General features: G+C 62.7%; 2 protein-coding genes across 3 annotated transcripts in view; one reads left to right on the top strand and one right to left on the bottom strand.

The window, feature by feature from the left end:
* Positions 1–60: 60 nt before the first annotated feature.
* On the bottom strand, positions 61–12309 carry LOC139826232 (uncharacterized). Of its 2 annotated transcripts, none has more exons than XM_071801359.1 (9): positions 10678–12309; positions 9572–9671; positions 8549–8656; positions 7934–8040; positions 7157–7271; positions 6496–6561; positions 4827–4876; positions 2954–3108; positions 61–995 (listed from the first exon to the last, which is right to left on the bottom strand). In XM_071801359.1, the coding sequence occupies exons 1-9, from the start codon at positions 12153–12155 to the stop codon at positions 979–981; spliced, it is 2196 nt and encodes a 731-aa protein (XP_071657460.1). In that variant the 5' UTR covers positions 12156–12309; the 3' UTR covers positions 61–978. The 2 variants fall into 2 exon arrangements, with proteins under 2 accessions (XP_071657460.1, XP_071657459.1); XM_071801358.1 differs by having other exon boundaries at positions 4827–5016.
* A 906-nt stretch (positions 12310–13215) lies between these two features.
* The window catches only part of SETD1A (SET domain containing 1A, histone lysine methyltransferase), a 36807-nt gene continuing 30040 nt past the window's right edge, over positions 13216–19982 (top strand). The window contains exons 1-3 of the mRNA XM_071801333.1: positions 13216–13343; positions 15925–16074; positions 18156–18254. Of these exons, the coding sequence (XP_071657434.1) occupies positions 15940–16074; positions 18156–18254 (234 nt within the window). The 5' untranslated portion in view covers positions 13216–13343; positions 15925–15939. The remainder of the gene's footprint in view (positions 13344–15924; positions 16075–18155; positions 18255–19982) is intronic.

The raw sequence follows: 19982 nt of genomic DNA on the forward strand, positions 1-19982 counted from the left end.
GGGGAAATTGCGGGGACCCCCAAACCCGCCCCCCCCCACCTCAGGTCAATCAATCAATCAATCAATTAATCAATTAATTGCGGGTGTCAATCAATCAATGAGGGGTGGGGACAATGGGGGAGGTGTCAGTCAAATGGGGCTGTCAATCATGGGCTGGGCGGAGTGTCAATCAATCGATCATCGTGGGCTGTCAATGAATTAGAGCTCGGCCGGCGGGGCCATGGTGTCAATCAAATGGAGCGGCTGTCAATCAAGCGCGGGGCTGTCAGTCACGGGGAGCTGTCAATCAAGCGCAGGCCGCCCCTCAGGGCCGGGCACGGCAGCTGTCAATCAACCGAGCGCTGTCCATCAATCTCGGCGGCTGTCAATCACGCGCTGGTTGGCCTGTCAATCAACGGAAGGTGTCCTCCAAAGGCGGGGCGAGCTGTCAATCACGGGCAGCTGTCAATCAATCGACCTCGGCGCTGTCAATCAATATCAGTGGCTGCCAATCAACTGGGAGGGCTGTCAATCAACGGCAGCAGCTGTCAATCAACTGAGGCGGATGTCAATCATCGGAGGTGGCCGCCAATCAACTGTTGTGGCTGTCAATCAACGACGGCAGCTGTCAATCAACACAGGTGGCTGCCAATCAACCGGCCCAGCTGTCAATTAACCACGGTGGCTGTCAATCAACCGGCCCGGCTGTCAATCAATTGGCTCAGCTGTCAATCAACCACTGCAGCTGTCAATCAACCGAGGAGGCTGCCAGTCATCCGGCACAGATGTCAATCAACTGAGGTGGCTGTCAATCAACTGGGGCAGCTGTCAATCAACTGAGGTGGCTGTCAGTCAACTGAGACAGCTGTCAATCAACCGAGGAGGCTGCCAGTCATCCGGCACAGCTGTCAATCAACTGGGACAGCTGTCGATCATCTGTCTCCTTTGTCAATCACCCGGGACGGCCGTCAATCAACCCGAGGCGGCTCTGGCCGCCCGTCAATCAGCTGGGCCGCCTGTCAATCACTCAATCCAGGACCTCCCCGCCCCCCTGCCTGCCCCTCCCCCCCTTCCCCACCCCCACCCTGCGCAGCAGCGCCCGCAGCCCCTCCCCCCCCTTCCCCCACCGCCCCTCCCCCCTCACTGTCCCCTCCCCCCACGTGGGTCCAGCCCACCCCACAGGCCCCGCCCCCTCCCCACACCCCGCCCCCTCCTCAGGCCCCGCCCCCTCCCCAGGCCCCGCCCTCACCGGCTTCCCCTCCCCACCCAGAGGCCCCGCCTCCCTCACTGGCCCCTCCTCCTTCGCTGTCCCCGCCCCCCCCACAGGCCCCGCCCACCCCGGTGTCCCCGCCCCTCCCGGGTGCCCCTCCCCCCCCACTGTTCCCTCTCCCCCCGGGTTCCCCTCCGCAGGCCCCGCCCCGTCCCCAGGCCCCGCCCCCTCGCCAGGCCCCGCCCCCTCCGCCCCCCCCCGCGCCCTCAGCAGCTCCAGCGCCCCCAGCGGGGGGGGAGGGGCGGGGCCCCCGGTCTGCGCCGCCCGCGCCCGGAGCAGCAGGGACCGCGGCACCCGCACCGAGCACACCTGGGACACACGGACACCGGGACACACGGACACGGGGACACACGGACACGGGGACACGGACACATGGGGACACGGAGACGGGGACACGGGGACACACGGACACGGGGACACGGACACGGGGACACGGAGACGGGGACACGGGGACACACGGACACGGGGACACGGACACGGGGACACGGACACGGGGACACACGGACACACGCACACACGGACACGGGGACACACGGACACACAGACACACAGACACACAGACACACGGGGACACACGGACACCGACACGGACACACGGACACATGGGGACACGGACACACGGACACATGGGGACACGGACACCGGGACACACGGACATGGGGACACCGGGACACGGACACACAGACACACGGGGACACAGACACACGGGGACACACGGACACCGACACAGACACACGGACACGGGGAAACGGACATGGACACACGGACACGGACACAGGGACACGGACACACGGACACGGACACAGGGACACGGACACACGGACACACGGACACACGGACACACGGGGACACCAACACGGACACACAGACACAGGGGCACGGACACACAGGGACACGGACACACAGACACAGACACATGGACACGGGGACACGGACACATGGACACGGGGACACGGGGACACATGTCACCATGTCCCCATGTCCCCAATACCCCCCATATCCCCCCAATGTCCCCATGTCCCCATTGCCCCCAATGCCCCCATTGCCCCCCATATCCCCCCATATCCTCCCATGTCCCCCATGTCCCCCCCATGTCCCCAATACCCCCCATGTCCCCCCATGTCCCCAATACCCCCCATGTCCCCCCATGTCCCCCATATCCCCCCAATGTCCCCAATACCCCCCATGTCCCCAATGTCCCCAATGTCCCCCCATGTCCCCAATGTCTCCATGTCCCCCATATCCCCCAATGTTCCCAATACCCCCAGTGTCCCCAATACCCCCCATGTCCCCATGTCCCCAACACCCCCCATATCCCCCCAATGTCCCCAATGTCCCCATGTCCCCCATGTCCCCCATATCCCCCCCATGTCCCCAATATCCCCATGTCCCCCATGTCCCCCATATCCCCCCGATGTCCCCAATGTCCCCATGTCCCCAATGTCCCCCAATGTCCCCCCCATGTCCCCATGTGCCCCATATCCCCCCCATGTCCCCAATACCCCCCATGTCCCCATGTCCCCCATATCCCCCCCATGTCCCCAATGTCCCCATATCCCCCATGGCCCCCATATCCCCCCCATGTCCCCCATGTCCCCAATGTCCCCATGTCCCCCATATCCCCCCCATGTCCCCATGTCCCCATGTCCCCCAATGTCCCCATGTCCCCCCGCCGCCCCCAGCCCCCGACGTCCCCGCTGCCACCTCTGCCACCAGGCGCTCCTCGCTGTCCCCAGCCCAGGGGACCCCCCTGATGGCCTCCATGGTCTCGTAGAACCCGGGGCAGCTCCGCAGCTTCTGGGGCGACCCCAGCGCCCGGCGCAGCAGAACCAGCGCCACACGGAACAGGATCGGCACCCCTGGACGTTGGGGACAGCGGGGACAGCGGGGACATTGGGGACATCGGGGGCAATGGGGGCATCGGGGGCAATGGGGGCATTGGGGGCAATGGGGACAATGGGGACATTGGGGGCAATGGGGGCATCGGGGGCATCGGGGGCATTGGGGGCAATGGGGGCAATGGGGGCAATGGGGGCAATGGGGGCATTGGGGGCAATGGGGACATTGGGGGCATTGGGGGCATTGGGGGCAATGGGGGTGATGGGGGCAATGGGGGCATTGGGGGCAATGGGGGCATTGGGGGCAATGGGGGCAATGGGGGCATTGGGGGCATTGGGGGCAATGGGGACAATGGGGGCATTGGGGGATATGGGGGGCAATGGGGGCATTGGGGGATATGGGGGGCAATGGGGACAATGGGGGCATTGGGGGATATGGGGGGCAATGGGGACAATGGGGGCATTGGGGGATATGGGGGGCAATGGGGGCAATGGGGACATTGGGGGCAATGGGGGCAATGGGGGCATTGGGGGCAATGGGGGCATTGGGGGCAATGGGGACAATGGGGGCATTGGGGGATATGGGGGGCAATGGGGGCATTGGGGGATATGGGGGGCAATGGGGGCATTGGGGGATATGGGGGGCAATGGGGGCATTGGGGACATTGGGGGATACGGGGGGCAATGGGGGCATTGGGGACATTGGGGGATATGGGGGGCATTGGGGACATTGGGGAATCTTGGGGGATATGAGGACATGGGGACATGGACACGGAAGATGGGCATGGGATATGGAGATGGGACATGGAGATGGGACGTGGGCCATGGACATGTGACATGGACACAGGACATGGGACATGGACGTGGGACATGGAGATGGGACACGGGACATGGAGGTGGGACATGGACATGGGACACAGGACATGGAGATGGGACACGGGACATGGACATGGGACATGGACACAGGACAAGGAGGTGGGACATGGGACATGGACATGGGATATGGACACAGGACATGGACACAGGACATGGAGGTGGGACACGGGACATGGGACATGGAGATGGAACACGGAGGTGGAACATGGACATGGACACGGGAGATGGACACGGGACATCAAACATGGACATAGGACATGGAGGTGGGACATGGGACATGGACATGGGACATGGAGATGGGACATGGAGATGGGACATGGGACATGGACATGGGACATGGAGATGGGACACGGAGGTGGGACATGGGACATGGACATGGGACATGGAGATGGGACACGGAGGTGGGACATGGGACATGGACATGGGACATGGACATAGGACATGGAGGTGGGACATGGGACATGGACACGGGACATGGAGGTGGGACATGGGACATGGACACAGGACATGGAGGTGGGACATGGGACATGGACATGGGACATGGACATGGGACATGGACATGGGACATGGGACATGGACATGGGACATGGACATGGGACATGGAGGTGGGACATGGGACATGGACATGGGACATGGAGATGGGACACGGAGGTGGGACATGGGACATGGACATGGGACATGGACACAGGACATGGAGGTGGGACATGGGACATGGAGGTGGGACATGGACATGGGACATGGAGGTGGGACATGGACACAGGACACGGAGGTGGGACATGGACACAGGACATGGAGGTGGGACATGGACACGGGTGACAGGACAAGGGCAGGGTCCCCGCCCCCAGCCCGCGCCCGCGCCCTACCCTCGCAGAAGAACATGTCCCAGACGCGCAGCACGGCGGCCCAGGGGAGGCTGCGGGCGAACAGGCACATGAACCACTCGGTCAGGTAGAGCGGGGCCTCCACGCGGTGGCGCCGCAGGTGCCGGTGGGCGCCGGGGAGCAGGCGCCGCAGCAGCGCCTCCAGCACCCGCCCGTCCCGCTGCAGCGCCTCCTGCGGACACAGCGCCCGTTGGCCTCCACGGAGCTCCAGGGGCCGCCATTCAGCTCCAGGGGCCGCCATTCAGCTCCATTGGCCACCATTGAGCTCCAGTGGTCACCGTTGAGCTCCAGTGGCCACCGTTGAGCTCCATTGGCCACCGTTGGCCACCATTGACTCCCATTGACCACCATTGACCACCGTTGGCCACCATTGACTCCCATTGACCACCATTGAGCTCCAGGGGCCACCATTGAGCTCCAGTGGTCACCGTTGAGCTCCATTGGCCACCGTTGAGCTCCATTGGCCACCGTTGGCCATCATTGACTCCCATTGACCACCATTGACCACCGTTGGCCACCATTGACTCCCATTGACCACCATTGACCACCGTTGGCCACCATTGACTCCCATTGACCACCATTGACCACCGTTGGCCACCATTGACTCCCATTGACCACCATTGACCACCGTTGGCCACCATTGACTCCCATTGACCACCATTGACCACCGTTGGCCACCATTGACTCCCATTGACCACCATTGACCACCGTTGGCCACCATTGACTCCCATTGACCACCATTGACCACCGTTGGCCACCATTGACTCCCATTGACCACCATTGAGCTCCAGGGGCCACCATTGAGCTCCAGTGGTCACCGTTGAGCTCCATTGGCCACCGTTGGCCACCATTGACTCCCATTGACCACCATTGAGCTCCATTGGCCACCGTTGAACTCCATTGGCCACCGTTGAGCTCCATTGGCCACCGTTGAGCTCCATTGGCCACCGTTGGCCATCATTGACTCCCATTGACCACCATTGACCACCGTTGGCCACCATAGACCACCGTTGGCCACCATTGACCACCATTGACCACCGTTGGCCACCATTGACTCCCATTGACCACCATTGAGCTCCAGGGGCCGCCATTGAGCTCCAGTGGTCACCGTTGAGCTCCATTGGCCACCGTTGGCCACCATTGACTCCCATTGACCACCATTGAGCTCCATTGGCCACCGTTGAGCTCCATTGGCCACCGTTGGCCATCATTCACTCCCATTGACCACCATTGACCACCGTTGGCCACCATTGACTCCCATTGACCACCATTGACCACCATTGGCAACCATTGACCATCATTGACCACCGTTGGCCACCATTGAGCTCCATTGGCCACCATTGATCCCCATTGACTCCCATTGATCCCCATCGATCCCCATTGATCCCCATTGACCCCCATTGACCCCCATTGATCCCCATTGACTCCCATTGATCCCCATTGCCCCTCATTGACCCCCGTTGACTCCCATTGATCCCCATTGACCCCTATTGGTCCCCATTGATCCCCATTGACCCCTATTGGTCCCCATTGATCCCCATTGACTCCCATTGACTCCCATTGATGCCCATTGACCCCCATTGGTCCCCATTGACCTCCACTGGTCCCCATGGATCCCATTGACCCCCATTGGTCCCCGCTGCCCCCTCACCAGGCCGGCGCTGTAGTATCCGGGCAGGTATTTGTCGCAGATCTGCACCAGGCACCAGAAGGCTTGCTGGGGGGGGAGGGGAACGGGGCGGGGTCAGCGGGGGGACCCCGGCGTCCGGGAGCCACCCCCTTCCCCCCCAGGACCCCCACATCCCCACCCACTCCCCATGTGCCTCCTGACCCCCCATGACCCCCACGACCCTGTGACCCCCATGACCACCCATGACCCCAATGACACCCATGACCCCATGACCTCATCACCCCCATGACCCCCATGACCCCCACGACCCCATGACCCCCACAACCCCATGACCCCCATAAACCCCATGACCCCATGACCCCCATGACCCCCCTTGACCCCATGACCACCACCAACCTGTGACCCCCATGACCCCCATGACCCCATCACCCCCATCACCCCCACGACCCCATGACCCCGTGACCCCCATCACCCCCATGACCCCATGACCCCCATGACCCCCCTTGACCCCATGACCCCCATCACCCTGTGACCCCCATGACCCCCACAACCCCACGACCCCCACGACCCCCATCACCCCCACCACCCCATGACCCCCATCACCCCCACGACCCCCAAGACCCCATGTCCCCCCATGACCCCATGACCCCCCATGACACCCTGACCCCCCGTGACCTCTGACCTCGGCGGGCATGTGCATGAGCAGCACGGCGGCCACGGGCGCCTGTGCCTGGCAATAACCCTCCAGGGGGCGGTAGACGCTGTAGGCCTTCAGCACCCGGAACAGCTCCTGCTGCCTGTGGGGGGCGTGGTCAGGGGCGGGGCCACGGCAGGGGGCGTGGTCAGGGTGGGGCCGCGGGAGGGGGCGGGGTCAGACACGGGGGCGTGGCCACAGCAGGGGGCGGGGTCATGCATGGGGGGTGAGGCCACGGGAAGGGGCGGGGTCAGACATGGGGGCGTGGTCACAGGGGTCCATGGGAGGGGAGGGCCCAAGGGGAGGGGTCCTGAAGAGGGGGAGGGGCCATGGAAAGGGGGAGGGGCCACTAGGGGGAGGAGCCACCCAGAGGGGGAGGAGCCACCCAGAGGGGGAGGAGCCACCCAGAGGGGGAGGAGCCAACCCAGAGGAGGAGGAGCCATTAGGGGGAGGAGCCACCGAGAGGGGGAGGAGCCACTGAGAGAAGGAGGAGCCGCCCAGAGGGGGAGGAGCCAATCCAGAGGGGGGAGGAGCCATTAGTGGGAGGAGCCACCCACAGGGGGAGGAGCCATTCGGGGGAGGAGCCACCCACAGGGGAAGGACCCATTTGGGGGAGGAGCCATTAGGGGGCGGAGCCAACCCATAGAAAGGCCACATCCCCCATAGGGGGCGTTTCCCCCCAAAAGGGGGGGGGGGGGGCGTGTCCCGCTAAGGGGGCGTGTCTTAGTGGAGGGGGCATGTCTTAGGGGAGGGGGCGTGTCCTACCCGGCCCCGCCCTGCGCCACGAACATCTCGTGCAGCGGGAACTGCCGGTGGAGGTCGCGCTCGATGGCGTCGACCCAGCGCGGCTCCCCGGGCCGGCCAATCAGCTCCTGCAGGGGGCGCCGGGGGTTCACATGATGAGGTGGGGACACGCGTGGCCCCGCCCACCCCCCCTCTCCCCTCCCTTTCCCTCCCCTCCCTTTCCCTCCCCTCCCCTTCCCTCCCCTCCCCCTCCCCTCCCCTCCCCCTCCCTTCCCTTCCCTTCCCTCCCCTCCCCTCCCCTCCCCTTCCCTCCCTTCACCTCCCTTCCCTTCCCCTCCCTACCCCTCCCCTCCCCTCCCCTCCCTTTCCCTCCCTTTCCCTTCCCTTCCCTTCCCTTCCCTTCCCTTCCCTTCCCTTCCCTTCCCTTCCCTTCCCTTCCCTTCCCTTCCCTTCCCTTCCCTTCCCTTCCTTCCCCTCTCCTCCCTTCCCCTCCCCTTCCCTTCCCCTCCTCTCCCCTCCCCTCCCCTCCCTTCCCCTCCCCTCCCCTCCCTTCCCCTCCCCTCCCTTCCCCTCCCCTTCCCCTCCCCTTCCCTCCCCTCCCCTCCCCTCCCCTCCCCTCCCCTAGGCCCCACCCACCTGGAACAGCCCCGGGTGGGCGTCGAGCTCTGATTGGCTGCGGGACAGGAACTGCCAGGCCCGGGCGCGCAGGGAGGGGGGGACGCCCTTCCGGCAGCGCAGCTTCACCTGCGGACGGACGGACGCACGGACCCCCCATGGATGTGGGGCAGAGACGCGGACGGACGGACACGGTCGGATGCACAGACGGACCCATGGACATGGGGCAGGGACACGGACACACGGACAGACCCAGGGACACACAGACAGACGCGGGTCGGACGCACAGACACACGGACCCACGGACATGGGGCAGAGCCATGGACACACGGACAGACATGGGGCAGCCCCCCCAGCCCCCCTATGGGTCACAGGGCCCCCAGCCCACCAAGTGGGGCCCACAACCCCCTCTATGGGTCACAGGGATCCCAGCCCCCCAAGTGGGACCCCCAGCCCCCTGTGGGTCACGGGTACCCCCAGGCCCCGAAGTGGGACCCCCAGGCCCCCTATGGGTCACAGGGACCCCAGCCCCCCAAGTGGGACCCCCAGCCCCCCTATGGGTCACAGGGACCCCAGTCCCCCAAGTGGGACCCCCAGTCCTCCTATGGGTCACAGGGACCCCCAGCCCCCGAAGTGGGACCCCCAGCCCCCCTATGGGTCACAGGGACCCCAGTCCCCCAAGTGGGACCCCCAGCTCCCTGTGGGTCACAGGGACCCCCAGCCCCCGAAGTGGGACCCCCAGCCCCCCTATGGGTCACAGAGACCCCAGTCCCCCAAGTGGGACCCCCAGTCCTCCTATGGGTCACAGGGACCCCCAGCCCCCGAAGTGGGACCCCCAGCCCCCCAAGTGGGGTCCCCAACCCCCTATGGGTCACAGGGACCCCCAGCCCCCCAAGTGGGGCCCCCAGCAACCCTGTGGGTCATTGGGACCCCCCAGCCCCCCCTATGGGTCGTGGGGACCCCCAGCCCCCCAAGTGGGGCCCCCAGCCCCCCTATGGGTCACAGGGACCCCCAGCCCCCCAAGTGGGGCCCCCAGCCCCCCACCTTGTGGTAGCGCTGGCCCAGCCACCAATCCCAGTGCTGGAGCATCTGCAGCCACTTGAGCTCCCGCTGGCGCGACACCGAGAGCGGGATGGGGCGCCCCCTGTGGGGCGGGAGGCGTCAGCGACCCACGGAGACCCACACAGACCCATAGGGACCCACTGAGAGCCATAGGGACCCATAGGGACCCACAGAGAGCCATAGAGAGACATAGAGAGCCATAGAAAGCCAAAAACACCCATAAAGACCCATAGAGCGCCATAGAGACCCAGAGAGACCCACAGAGATCATAGAGACCCACAGAGACCCATAGAGACCATAGAGACCCAGAGAGACCCACACAGACCCATACAGACCATAGAGACCCATAGCAACCCATAGAGACCCATAGAGACCCATAGAGACCCATAGAGATCCAGAGATCCACAGAGAGCCATAGAAACCCATAGAGACCCATAGAGACCATAGAGACCCACAGAGACCCACAGAGACCCACACAGACCCATAGCAACCCATAAAGACCCACAGAGACCATAGAGTCCCACAGAGACCCCCCAGCCCCACAAATCAACCCCCACACCCCCAGAATCCCCCAGCCCCATATCGAGCCCCTCACCCCATATCGAGCCCCCCACCCCATATCGACCCCCCCACCCCATATCCACCCCTCAGCCCCATATCGACCCCCCCACCCCATATCGACCCCCCAGCCCATATCAACCCCCCCAGCCCCATATCGACCCCCCAGCCCCATATCGACCCCTCACCACATATCAACCCCCCCACCCCATATCAACCTCCCCACCCCATATCGACCCCCCAGCCCCATATCCACCCCCCCACCCCATATCCACCCCTCAGCCCCATATAGACCCCCCACCCCATATCGACCCCCCCAGCCCCATATCGACCCCCCAGCCCCACAAATGAACCCCCACACCCCCAGAATCCCCCAGTCCCATATCGACCCCCCCCAGCCCCATATAGACCCCCTCGCCCCATATGGACCCCCCACCCCATATCAACCATCCCACCCCATATCGACCCCCCCACCCCATAACGACCCCCCACCCCGCCCCTCCCCCACCCCGCCCCCTCCCCCGTCTCACGGGCCGCGGCTGAACTGGTGCCCCCCCAGGAAGCCGTGCCGGTCCGGGCGCCGCGGCGCTGGAGCCGCCGCCTCCGAGTCGGAGCCCACGGAGGAGCCCATGGAGGAGCCGCCATCGCCGTCGCCATCGCCCTCCGGGAACGGGAAGCCCAGCGACGCCAGGCTCCGCGCGTCCCCGTCCCACGCGCACAGCGTGGCCGACGAGGGCGATGGGGACGGAGGCAAGATGGCCGCCGTGGGCGGGTCGGGGGAGTCCGGGTCCTCATTGGGTGGTGTTGGGTCCAAGATGGCCGCCGCGGGCGGGTCGGGGGAGTCTGGGTCCTCATTGGGTGGTGTTGGGTCCAAGATGGCCGCCGCGGGCGGGTCGGGGGAGTCTGGGTCCTCATTGGGTGGTGTTGGGTCCAAGATGGCCGCCGCGGGCGGGTCGGGGGAGTCTGGGTCCTCATTGGGTGGTGTTGGGTCCAAGATGGCCGCCGCGGGTGGGTCGGGGGAGTCTGGATCCTCATTGGCTGTTGTTGGATCCAAGATGGCCGCCATTGGTTTCCTGTGCACTTCTGGCTCCTCATTGGCTGGTGTTGGATCCAAGATGGCCGCCGGGGGTGGGTCGTGTGAGTCCGGATCCTCATTGGCTAGTGTTGGATCCAAGATGGCCGCCCTGGAGGTCTCATGTGATTCAGGATCCTCATTGGCTGGTGTTGGATCCAAGATGGCCGCCGGGGGCGGGTCGTGTGAGTCCGGATCCTCATTGGGTGGTGTTGGATCCAAGATGGCTGCCATTGGTTTCCTGTGCGAATCTCGCTCCTCATTGGCTGGTGTTGGGTTCAAGATGGCCGCCCTGGAGGTCTCGTGTGATTCTGGCTCCTCATTGGCTGGTGTTGGATCCAAGATGGCTGCCACTGGGATCTTGTGCGCTTCTGGCCTCTCATTGGCCGCCGTTGACCCCAAGATGGCCGCCATTGGCTTCTTATGGCTTCCTGGCTCCTCATTGGCTGTTGCTGGGTCCAAGATGGCCGCCATCGATGTCCCGAGCGATTCTGGCTCCTCATTGGCTGCTGCTGACCCCGCGTTGGGCGACGCTGTCGTTCTATTGGCCGCCTCGTGTCCTCCCGGCTCCTCATTGGTCAGCGCCAACCCCGCGTTGGTCGCCATTGGTTTCCCGCGGGGTCCTGGCCTCTCATTGGCCGCCGTCGATGGGTTCCCTGGCTCCTCATTGGCCGCCGTCGATCCCCCCCGAGTTCCTGTTCTCTCATTGGCCGCCGTCGATGGGTTCCCTGGCTCCTCATTGGCCGCCGTCGATCCCCCCCGAGTTCCTGTCCTCTCATTGGCCGCCGTTGATGGGTTCCCTGGCCCCTCATTGGCCGCCGCCCCCCGCCCAGAGGCCGCCGCCGCTCTCCCATTGGCCCGGGGTCTCGGCGGGGGGGCGGGGCCTGGCGCGGTTTCCATGGCGACGCGGGGGGGCGGGAAAGGCGCCGTTTCCATAGCGACGGGCGCGCGCGGTCCCGCCGGCGCCAACCCCAGCGACCCCCCCCCCCCGGCCCGACCAATCAACGCGCGGCGAGTGGGCGGGGCAAGACACGGCAGCCAATGGGGGGGAGAGGAGAGGCAGCCAACGGCCACCGGGGACCCCCCAAAACCGCCCGAACCCCCTAAACCCCGCCCCCCCCAGCACCGGGGACCCCACCGAGACCCCCAACCCCCCCCCCCGGCTCCCCAAAACCCCCCCCGGGACCCCCAAAACCCCCCCCGAACCCCCAGGGGGCCGCCGCGCTTCTGCCGGGCGGCTGCGAGGCGCCGCTTCCGGGTTAAACCCCCGCACCGGTGTGGCCCCCTCGGAGGACCGACTCTATGGTCGGTGAGCGCGGAAGGGGGCGTGGCCCGCTGCACGGCGAGCTCTGATTGGCTGCGGCTCTTAACGCGGAGCAAGCGGAACCCGTGGTGGAGGGGGAGAAGGGGGCGGAGTTTGGCTGCGCGTGCGCAGAGCGCGCCCGGACGGTGGTGGGGGGGGTGATGGGCAGATTCGCCACAACCGCGCGGCTTTTAATTAATAAAAATTAATAATAATAATTAACATTATGACGTGATTAATTAATAGAAAAGCGGCGCGCGGGGCCGCGGAAGACGCGGGAAACGCGGAAATGAATAAAGAGAGAAGTGGGGGGGGGGGGAGCCCCGCGGCGAAAGTGCGGGGGGGTTGGGTGCGACAGATTCGCCACGGCGCCCGCGGCGGCTTTTCGCTCCCCTCCCCCCCCCCACCATTCTGACCCGGATTTTCCCTCCACGATGCTTTAAACCCCTTTGTTTTATGGCGTGTTTATTTTCGCGCCGCCCCACGCGTGTTTTGAGTGGGGGGTGATGGAGGACGGGGGGGGTGTGTGTGACGAAAGTGCGGCGCGGGTTTGCTCTCGCGAGACTTCCGGCGCGATCGCCGCCGTTGGCTCCGCCCCCTCGCGGCCCGCCCGGGTCCGCGGCTCCGGGAGCGCCGGGAGGAATCGATCCCCGAGTTTAATTGTGAATTAATTTAATTAACTCGATTAATCGCGGGATCGGGGGCGTTGCGGCGGCTCCTCCGGGCACAGCGACCCCTCCCCCACACCCCCCAGCGCTCCCCCCGCGGCGGCGCCGCCGTTTTTCCCGCGCTCCCCCCGCGGCGGCGGCGGGAACGGGCAGGTGAGGGGGTGCTGAGGAAAAGGGGGGGGACAGGGGGGGTTGGGGGGGGACGGGGGGGGTTGGGGGGCCGGGGGGGGGTGAGGAGGAATGGGGGGGGTGAGGAGAAGTGGGGGTTGTGGGGAAAAGTGGGGGGACAGGGGGGTTTGGGGGGTCTGGGCGTGTGAGGAGAAACTGGGGGTGCTGAGGAGAAATGGGGGGGACAGGGGGGTTTGGGGGGGTTGGGGGGGATGGGGGTGCTGAGGAGAAATGGGGGAGACTGGGGGGGTTTGGGGGTGTGAGGAAAAGTGGGGGGACAGGGGGGTTTGGGGGGGACAGGGGGGTTTGGGGGTCTGGGGGTGTGAGGGGAAATGGGGGGAGATTGGGGGGTTTGGGGGTGTGAGGAAAAGGGGGGGGACAGGGGGGTTTGGGGGGTACAGGGGGGGTTTGGGGGGTCTGGGGGTGCTGAGGGGAAATGGGGGGAGATTGGGGGTTTGGGTGTGAGGAAAACGGGGGGGGACAGGGGGGTTTGGGGGGACAGGGGGGGTTTGGGGGGTCTGGGGGTGCTGAGGAGAAATGGGGGGAGATTGGGGGTTTTGGGGGTGTGAGGAAAAGTGGGGGGACAGGGGGGTTTGGGGGGCACAGGGGGGGTTTGGGGGGTCTGGGGGTGCTGAGGGGAAATGGGGGGAGATTGGGGGTTTTGGGGGTGTGAGGAAAAGGGGGGGGACAGGGGGGTTTGGGGGGCACAGGGGGGGTTTGGGGGGTCTGGGGGTGCTGAGGGGAAATGGGGGGAGATTGGGGGGTTTGGGGGTGTGAGGAAAAGGGGGGGGACAGGGGGGTTTGGGGGGCACAGGGGGGGTTTGGGGGGTCTGGGGGTGTGAGGGGAAATGGGGGGATGAGGGGAAATGGGGGTTCAGGGGGGTTTTGGGGGGACGGGGGGGTGGGGAGGAATTGGGGGGCTGGGGGTGATGGGGAGGGGGGGGATGAGAGAGGTGGGGGGGTGGGGACACTTGGGGGGCCTGGGGGCCATGGAGGATTGGGGGGGACCCATGGGACCCCCGTGACCCCCATTTCTCTGCCCCCCAAGTGTCAATGATCCCCCATAGATCCTGAGTTGGGGGGTGACCCGTGGGACCCCAGTGACCCATGGGACCCCCATGACCCCCATTTTCTCTTGTGCCCCCCAAGTGTCAATGATCCCCCATAGATCCTGAGTTGGGGGGTGACCCGTGGGACCCCAGTGACCCATGGGACCCCCATGACCCCCATTTCTCTGCCCCCCAAGTGTTGATGATCCCCCATAGATCCCAAGTTGGGGGGTGACCCATGGGACCTCCAGTGACCCGTGGGACCCCTGTGACCCCCATGTCTCTGCCCCCTAAGTGTTGATGATCCCCCATAGATCCCAACTTAGGGGGTGACCCATGGGACCCCAATGACCCCCACGACCCCCATTTCTCTGCCCCCCAAGTGTCCATGGACCCCAAGTTAGGGGGTGACCCATGGGACCCACAGTGACCCATAGGCCCACCATGACCCCCATTTCTCTGCCCCCCAAGTGTCAATGCCCGGCCATGGAGCCCCAGTTGGGGGGTGACCCATGGGACCGCAGTGACCCCCATGACCCCCATTTCTCTGCCCCCAAAGTGTCCGTAGATCCCAAGTTGGAGGGTGACCCATGGGACCCCCAGTGACCCATAGGACCCCCATGACCCCCATGTCTCTGCCCCCCAAGTGTCAATGATCCCCCATAGATCCCAAGTTAGGGGGTGACCCGTGGGACCCCCAGTGACCCGTGGGACCCCCATGACCCCCATGTCTCTGCCCCCCAAGTGTGCATGGAGCCCCAGTTGGGGGGTGACCCATGGGACCCCCAGTGACCCATGGGACCCCCATGACCCCCATGTCTCTGCCCCCCAAGTGTGCATGGAGCCCCAGTTGGGGGGTGACCCATGGGACCCCCAGTGACCCATGGGACCCTCATGACCCCCATGTCTCTGCCCCCCAAGTGTGCATGGAGCCCCAGTTGGGGGGTGACCCATGGGACCCCCAGTGACCCATGGGACCCCCATGACCCCCATGTCTCTGCCCCCCAAGTGTGCATGGAGCCCCAGTTGGGGGGTGACCCATGGGACCCCAGTGACCCCCATGACCCCCATGTCTCTGCCCCCCAAGTGTCCATGGAGCCCCAGTTGGGGGGTGACCCATGGGACCCCCAGTGACCCCCATGACCCCCATGTCTCTGCCCCCCAAGTGTCCATGGAGCCCCAGTTGGGGGGTGACCCATGGGACCCCCAGTGACCCATGGGACCCCCATGACCCCCCTTCTCTGCCCCCCAAGTGTCGATGCCCGGCCATGGAGCCCGAGTTGGGGGGTGACCCATGGGACCCTAGTGACCCCCATGACCCCCATTTCTCTGCCCCCCAAGTGTCGATGCCCGGCCATGGAGCCCCAGTTGGGGGGTGACCCATGGGACCCCAGTGACCCCCATGACCCCCATGTCTCTGCCCCCCAAGTGTCGATGCCCGGCCATGGAGCCCAAGTTGGGAGGTGACCCATGGGACCCCAATGACCCCCATGACCCCCATGTCTCTGCCCCCCAAGTGTCGATGCCCGGCCATGGAGCCCGAGTTGGGGGGTGAGGCCCCGCGCCCCAGCGCCCCCTGGCGCAGCTACAAGCTGCTGGTGGACCCCGCGCTGCGCCGCGCCCCACAGAAGGTCTATCGCTACGATGGGGTGCACTTCAGCGTCCCCGTGAGTCTAATGAGTTAATTAACGGCCCCACTAACGAGCTGGGGGGCTCTATGGGCTGTGGGGCGTTTGCCGGGTGTTTTTTGGGCGTTTTCCGGGTGTTTTTTGGGCGTTTTCCGGGTGTTCTTTGGGTGTTTTTTGGGTGTTGTTTGGGTGTCTTTGGGTGGTTTTGGGTGTCTATCGCTACGATGGGGTGCACTTCAGCGTCCCCGTGAGTCTAATGAGCCAATTAACAACCTCACTAACGAGCTGGGGGGCTCTGTGGGCTGTGGGGCGTTGTCTGGGTGTTTTTTGGGTGTTTTTTGGGTGTTGTTTGGGTGTTGTTTGGGTGTCTTTGGGTGGTTTTTGGGTGTCTATGGCTACGATGGGGTGCACTTCAGCGTCCCCGTGAGTCTCATGAGTTAATTAACGGCCCCACTAACGGGCTGGGGGGCTCTATGGGCTGTGGGGCGTTGGCCGGGTGGTTTTGGGGCGTTTTCTGGGTGTTGTTTGGGTGTTGTTTGGGTGTTGTTTGGGTGTTGTTTGGGTGTCTTTGGGTGGTTTTGGGTGTCTATCGCTACGATGGGGTGCACTTCAGCGTCCCCGTGAGTCTAATGAGCCAATTAACAACCCCACTAACGAGCTGGGGGGCTCTATGGGCTGTGGGGCGTTGTCCGGGTGGTTTTGGGGCGTTTTCCGGGTGTTTTTTGGGTGTTTTTTGGGTGTTCTTTGGGTGTCCTTGGGTGGTTTTTGGGTGTTTGTAGGTGTTGTTTGGGTGTTCTTTAGGTGCTTTTTGGGTGTTCTTTAGGTGTTCTTTAGGTGTTCTTTGGGTGTTCTTTGGGTGTTTTTTGGGTGTTCTTTGGGTGTGTGTTGGGTGTTCTTTAGGTGTTCTTTGGGTGTTCTTTAGGTGTTTTTTGGGTATTCTTTGGGTGTTTTTTAGGTGTTTTTTGGGTGTTCTTTAGGTGTGTTTTGGGTGTTCTTTGGGTGTTCTTTGGGTGTTCTTTAGGTGTTTTTTGGGTATTCTTTGGGTGTTTTTTAGGTGTTTTTTGGGTGTTCTTTAGGTGTGTTTTGGGTGTTTTTTGGGTGTTCTTTAGGTGTTTTTTGGGTGTTCTTTAGGTATTTTTTGGGTGTTCTTTGGGTGTTCTTTGGGTGTTGTTTAGGGGGTTTTTGGGTGTTCTTTAGGTGCTTTTTGGGTGTTATTTAGGTGTTGTTTGGGTGTTCTTTGGGTGTTGTTTAGGTGCTTTTTGGGTGTCCTTTAGTTGTTGTTCGGGTGTTTTCTCGGTGGATTTTTGGGTGGTTTTCAGGCATTTTCCAGGTGGTTTTGGGGTGGATTTTCGGGTGTAGTTTGGGTGTTCTTGGGGTGTTCTTTGGGTGTTTTTTGGGTGGTTTTGGGTGTTTTTTTAGTGTTTTTTTAGTGGTTTTTGGTTGTTTTCCAGGTGTTTCTTGGGTGTTTTTTGAGTATTTTTTCGGTGGTTTCCGGGTGGATTTTTGGGTGTTTTTCAGGTGATTTTCGGGTGACTTTTTGGGTGGATTTTCAGGTGTTTTCTCTGTAATTTTCAGGTGAATTTTCGGGTGTTCTTTAGGTGTTTTTCGGGTGTTTTTTGGGTGGCTTTTCAAGCAGTTTTTTTAGTGGTTTTTTGGTTGTTTTCCAGGTGTTTTTGGGTGGACTTTTGGGTGGATTTTAGGTGTTTTTTGGGTGTTTTTTAGAGTGTGTTTTTTAGTGTTTTCTTGGGTGTTTTCCAGGTGTTTTTTGTGTGGTTTCCAGGTGGATTTTTGGGTGTTTTTCAGGCGCTTTCGGGGTGGTCCTTTGGGTGTTTTTTGGGTGGATTTCCAGGTGTTTGTTGTGTAATTTCGAGGCGAATTTTTGGGTGTTCTTTACGTGTTTTGCAGGTGGTTTGGGGTGGATTTTTGGGTGTTTTTTGGGTATTTTTAGCCGTTTTGGGGTAGTTTCTTGCCGCCCGTCGTCACCGCGACATCATCGTGACGTCACTATGACATCACCGTGACGTCACCATGCCATCACCGTGACGTCACTATGACATCACCGTGACGTCACCCGCGCCCGGGTGCGCTTTGGGGTCACTTTGGGTCCCGTTTGTCCCCAGGACTCCGGGTTCCCCCCCGCGGGCGCCGTCCAGGACCCGCGGCCGCGCCGGATCTGGGCCAAGCACCGCGACCTGGCCCTGCCCGTGCCCAAGTTCAAGGTGAGACACCCCAAAAACACACAGAAACACCCCAAAAACACCCAAAAACCCCCCCAAAAACCCCCAGAAACACCCCAGAACACCCCAAAAACCCCCAAAACCACCCCAGAAACCCCCCCAAAACCCTCGAAACCCGACAGGCCTGGCCCTGCCCGTGCCCAAGTTCAAGGTGAGACACCCCAAAAACACCCAGAAACACCCCAAAAACACCCAAAAACCCCCCCAAAAACCCCCAGAAACCCCCAGAAACACCCCAGAACACCCCAAAAACCCCCAAAACCACCCCAGAAACCCCCCCAAAACCCTCAAAACCCGACAGACCTGGCCCTGCCCGTGCCCAAGTTCAAGGTGAGACACCCCAAAAACACCCAAAAAGCCCCCCAAAAACACCCAGAAACACCCCAAAAACCCCCAGAAACTCCCAGAAACACCCCAGAACACCCCAAAAAGCCCCAAAACCACCCCAGAAACCCCCCCAAAACCCTTGAAACCCGACAGGCCTGGCCCTGCCCGTGCCCAAGTTCAAGGTGAGACACCCCAAAAACACACAGAAACACCCCAAAAACACCCAAAAACCCCCCAAAAAAACCCCAGAAACCCCCAGAAACACCCCAGAACACCCCAAAAACCCCCAAAACCACCCCAGAAACCCCCCCAAAACCCTCGAAACCCGACAGGCCTGGCCCTGCCCGTGCCCAAGTTCAAGGTGAGACACCCCAAAAACCCCCAGAAACACCCCAAAAACACCCAGAAACACCCCCAGAAACCCCCAGAAACCCCCAGAACACCCCATTTCCCCCAAACCCCCATAAACCCATCACTGCCTACACCCAAGTTCAAGTCCAAGCCCCCCATAAACCCCCATAAACCCCCCGTTCCCCCCCAAACCCCCATAAACCCATTGCCACCTACACCCAAGTTCAAGTCCAAACCCCCCCATAACCCCCCCATAACCCCCCCAAAACCCCCATAAACCCCCCATTCCCCCCAAAAATCCCCCCAAACCCCCCATTCCCCCCCAAACCCCCTTAAACCCCTTGCCACCTACACCCAAGTTCAAGGCCAAACCCCCCCAAACCCCCCATTGCCCCCCAAGCCCCCATAAACCCATTGCCACCTACACCCAAGTTCAACTCCAAACCCCCCATAAACCCCCCAAAACCCCCCATAAACCCCCCATAAAACCCCCCAAACGCCCCCAAACCCCCCCAAACCCCCCATTTCCTCTGAAACCTTCAATGATCCCATTGCCACCTACACCCAAGTTCAAATCCAAACCCCCCATAAACCCCCCAAAACCCCCATAAACCCCCCCATTCACCCCCAAACCCCCTTAAACTCCTTGCCACCTACACCCAAGTTCAAGTCCAACCCCCCCCAAACCCCCCATTGCCCCCCAAGCCCCCATAAACCCATTGCATCTACACCCAAGTTCAACTCCAAACCCCCCATAAACCCCCCAAAACCCCCATAAACCCCCCCAAACCCCCAGTGATCCCATTGCCACCTGTGCCCAAGTTCAAGTCCAAACCCCCCCATTCCCCCCATTCCCCCCAAAAACCCCCATAAACCCCCCATTCCCCCCAAACCCCCAATGATCCCATTGCCACCTACACCCAAGTTCAACTCCAAACCCCCCATAAACCCCCCAAAACCCCCCATAAAACCCCCAAAACCCCCCATTTCCCCCCCAAACCCCCCAAACCCCCCCAGCTGGACAAGTTCTAC

This window comes from Patagioenas fasciata, chromosome 37, assembly GCF_037038585.1.
Source record: "Patagioenas fasciata isolate bPatFas1 chromosome 37, bPatFas1.hap1, whole genome shotgun sequence".
NCBI lineage: Eukaryota > Metazoa > Chordata > Aves > Columbiformes > Columbidae > Patagioenas > Patagioenas fasciata.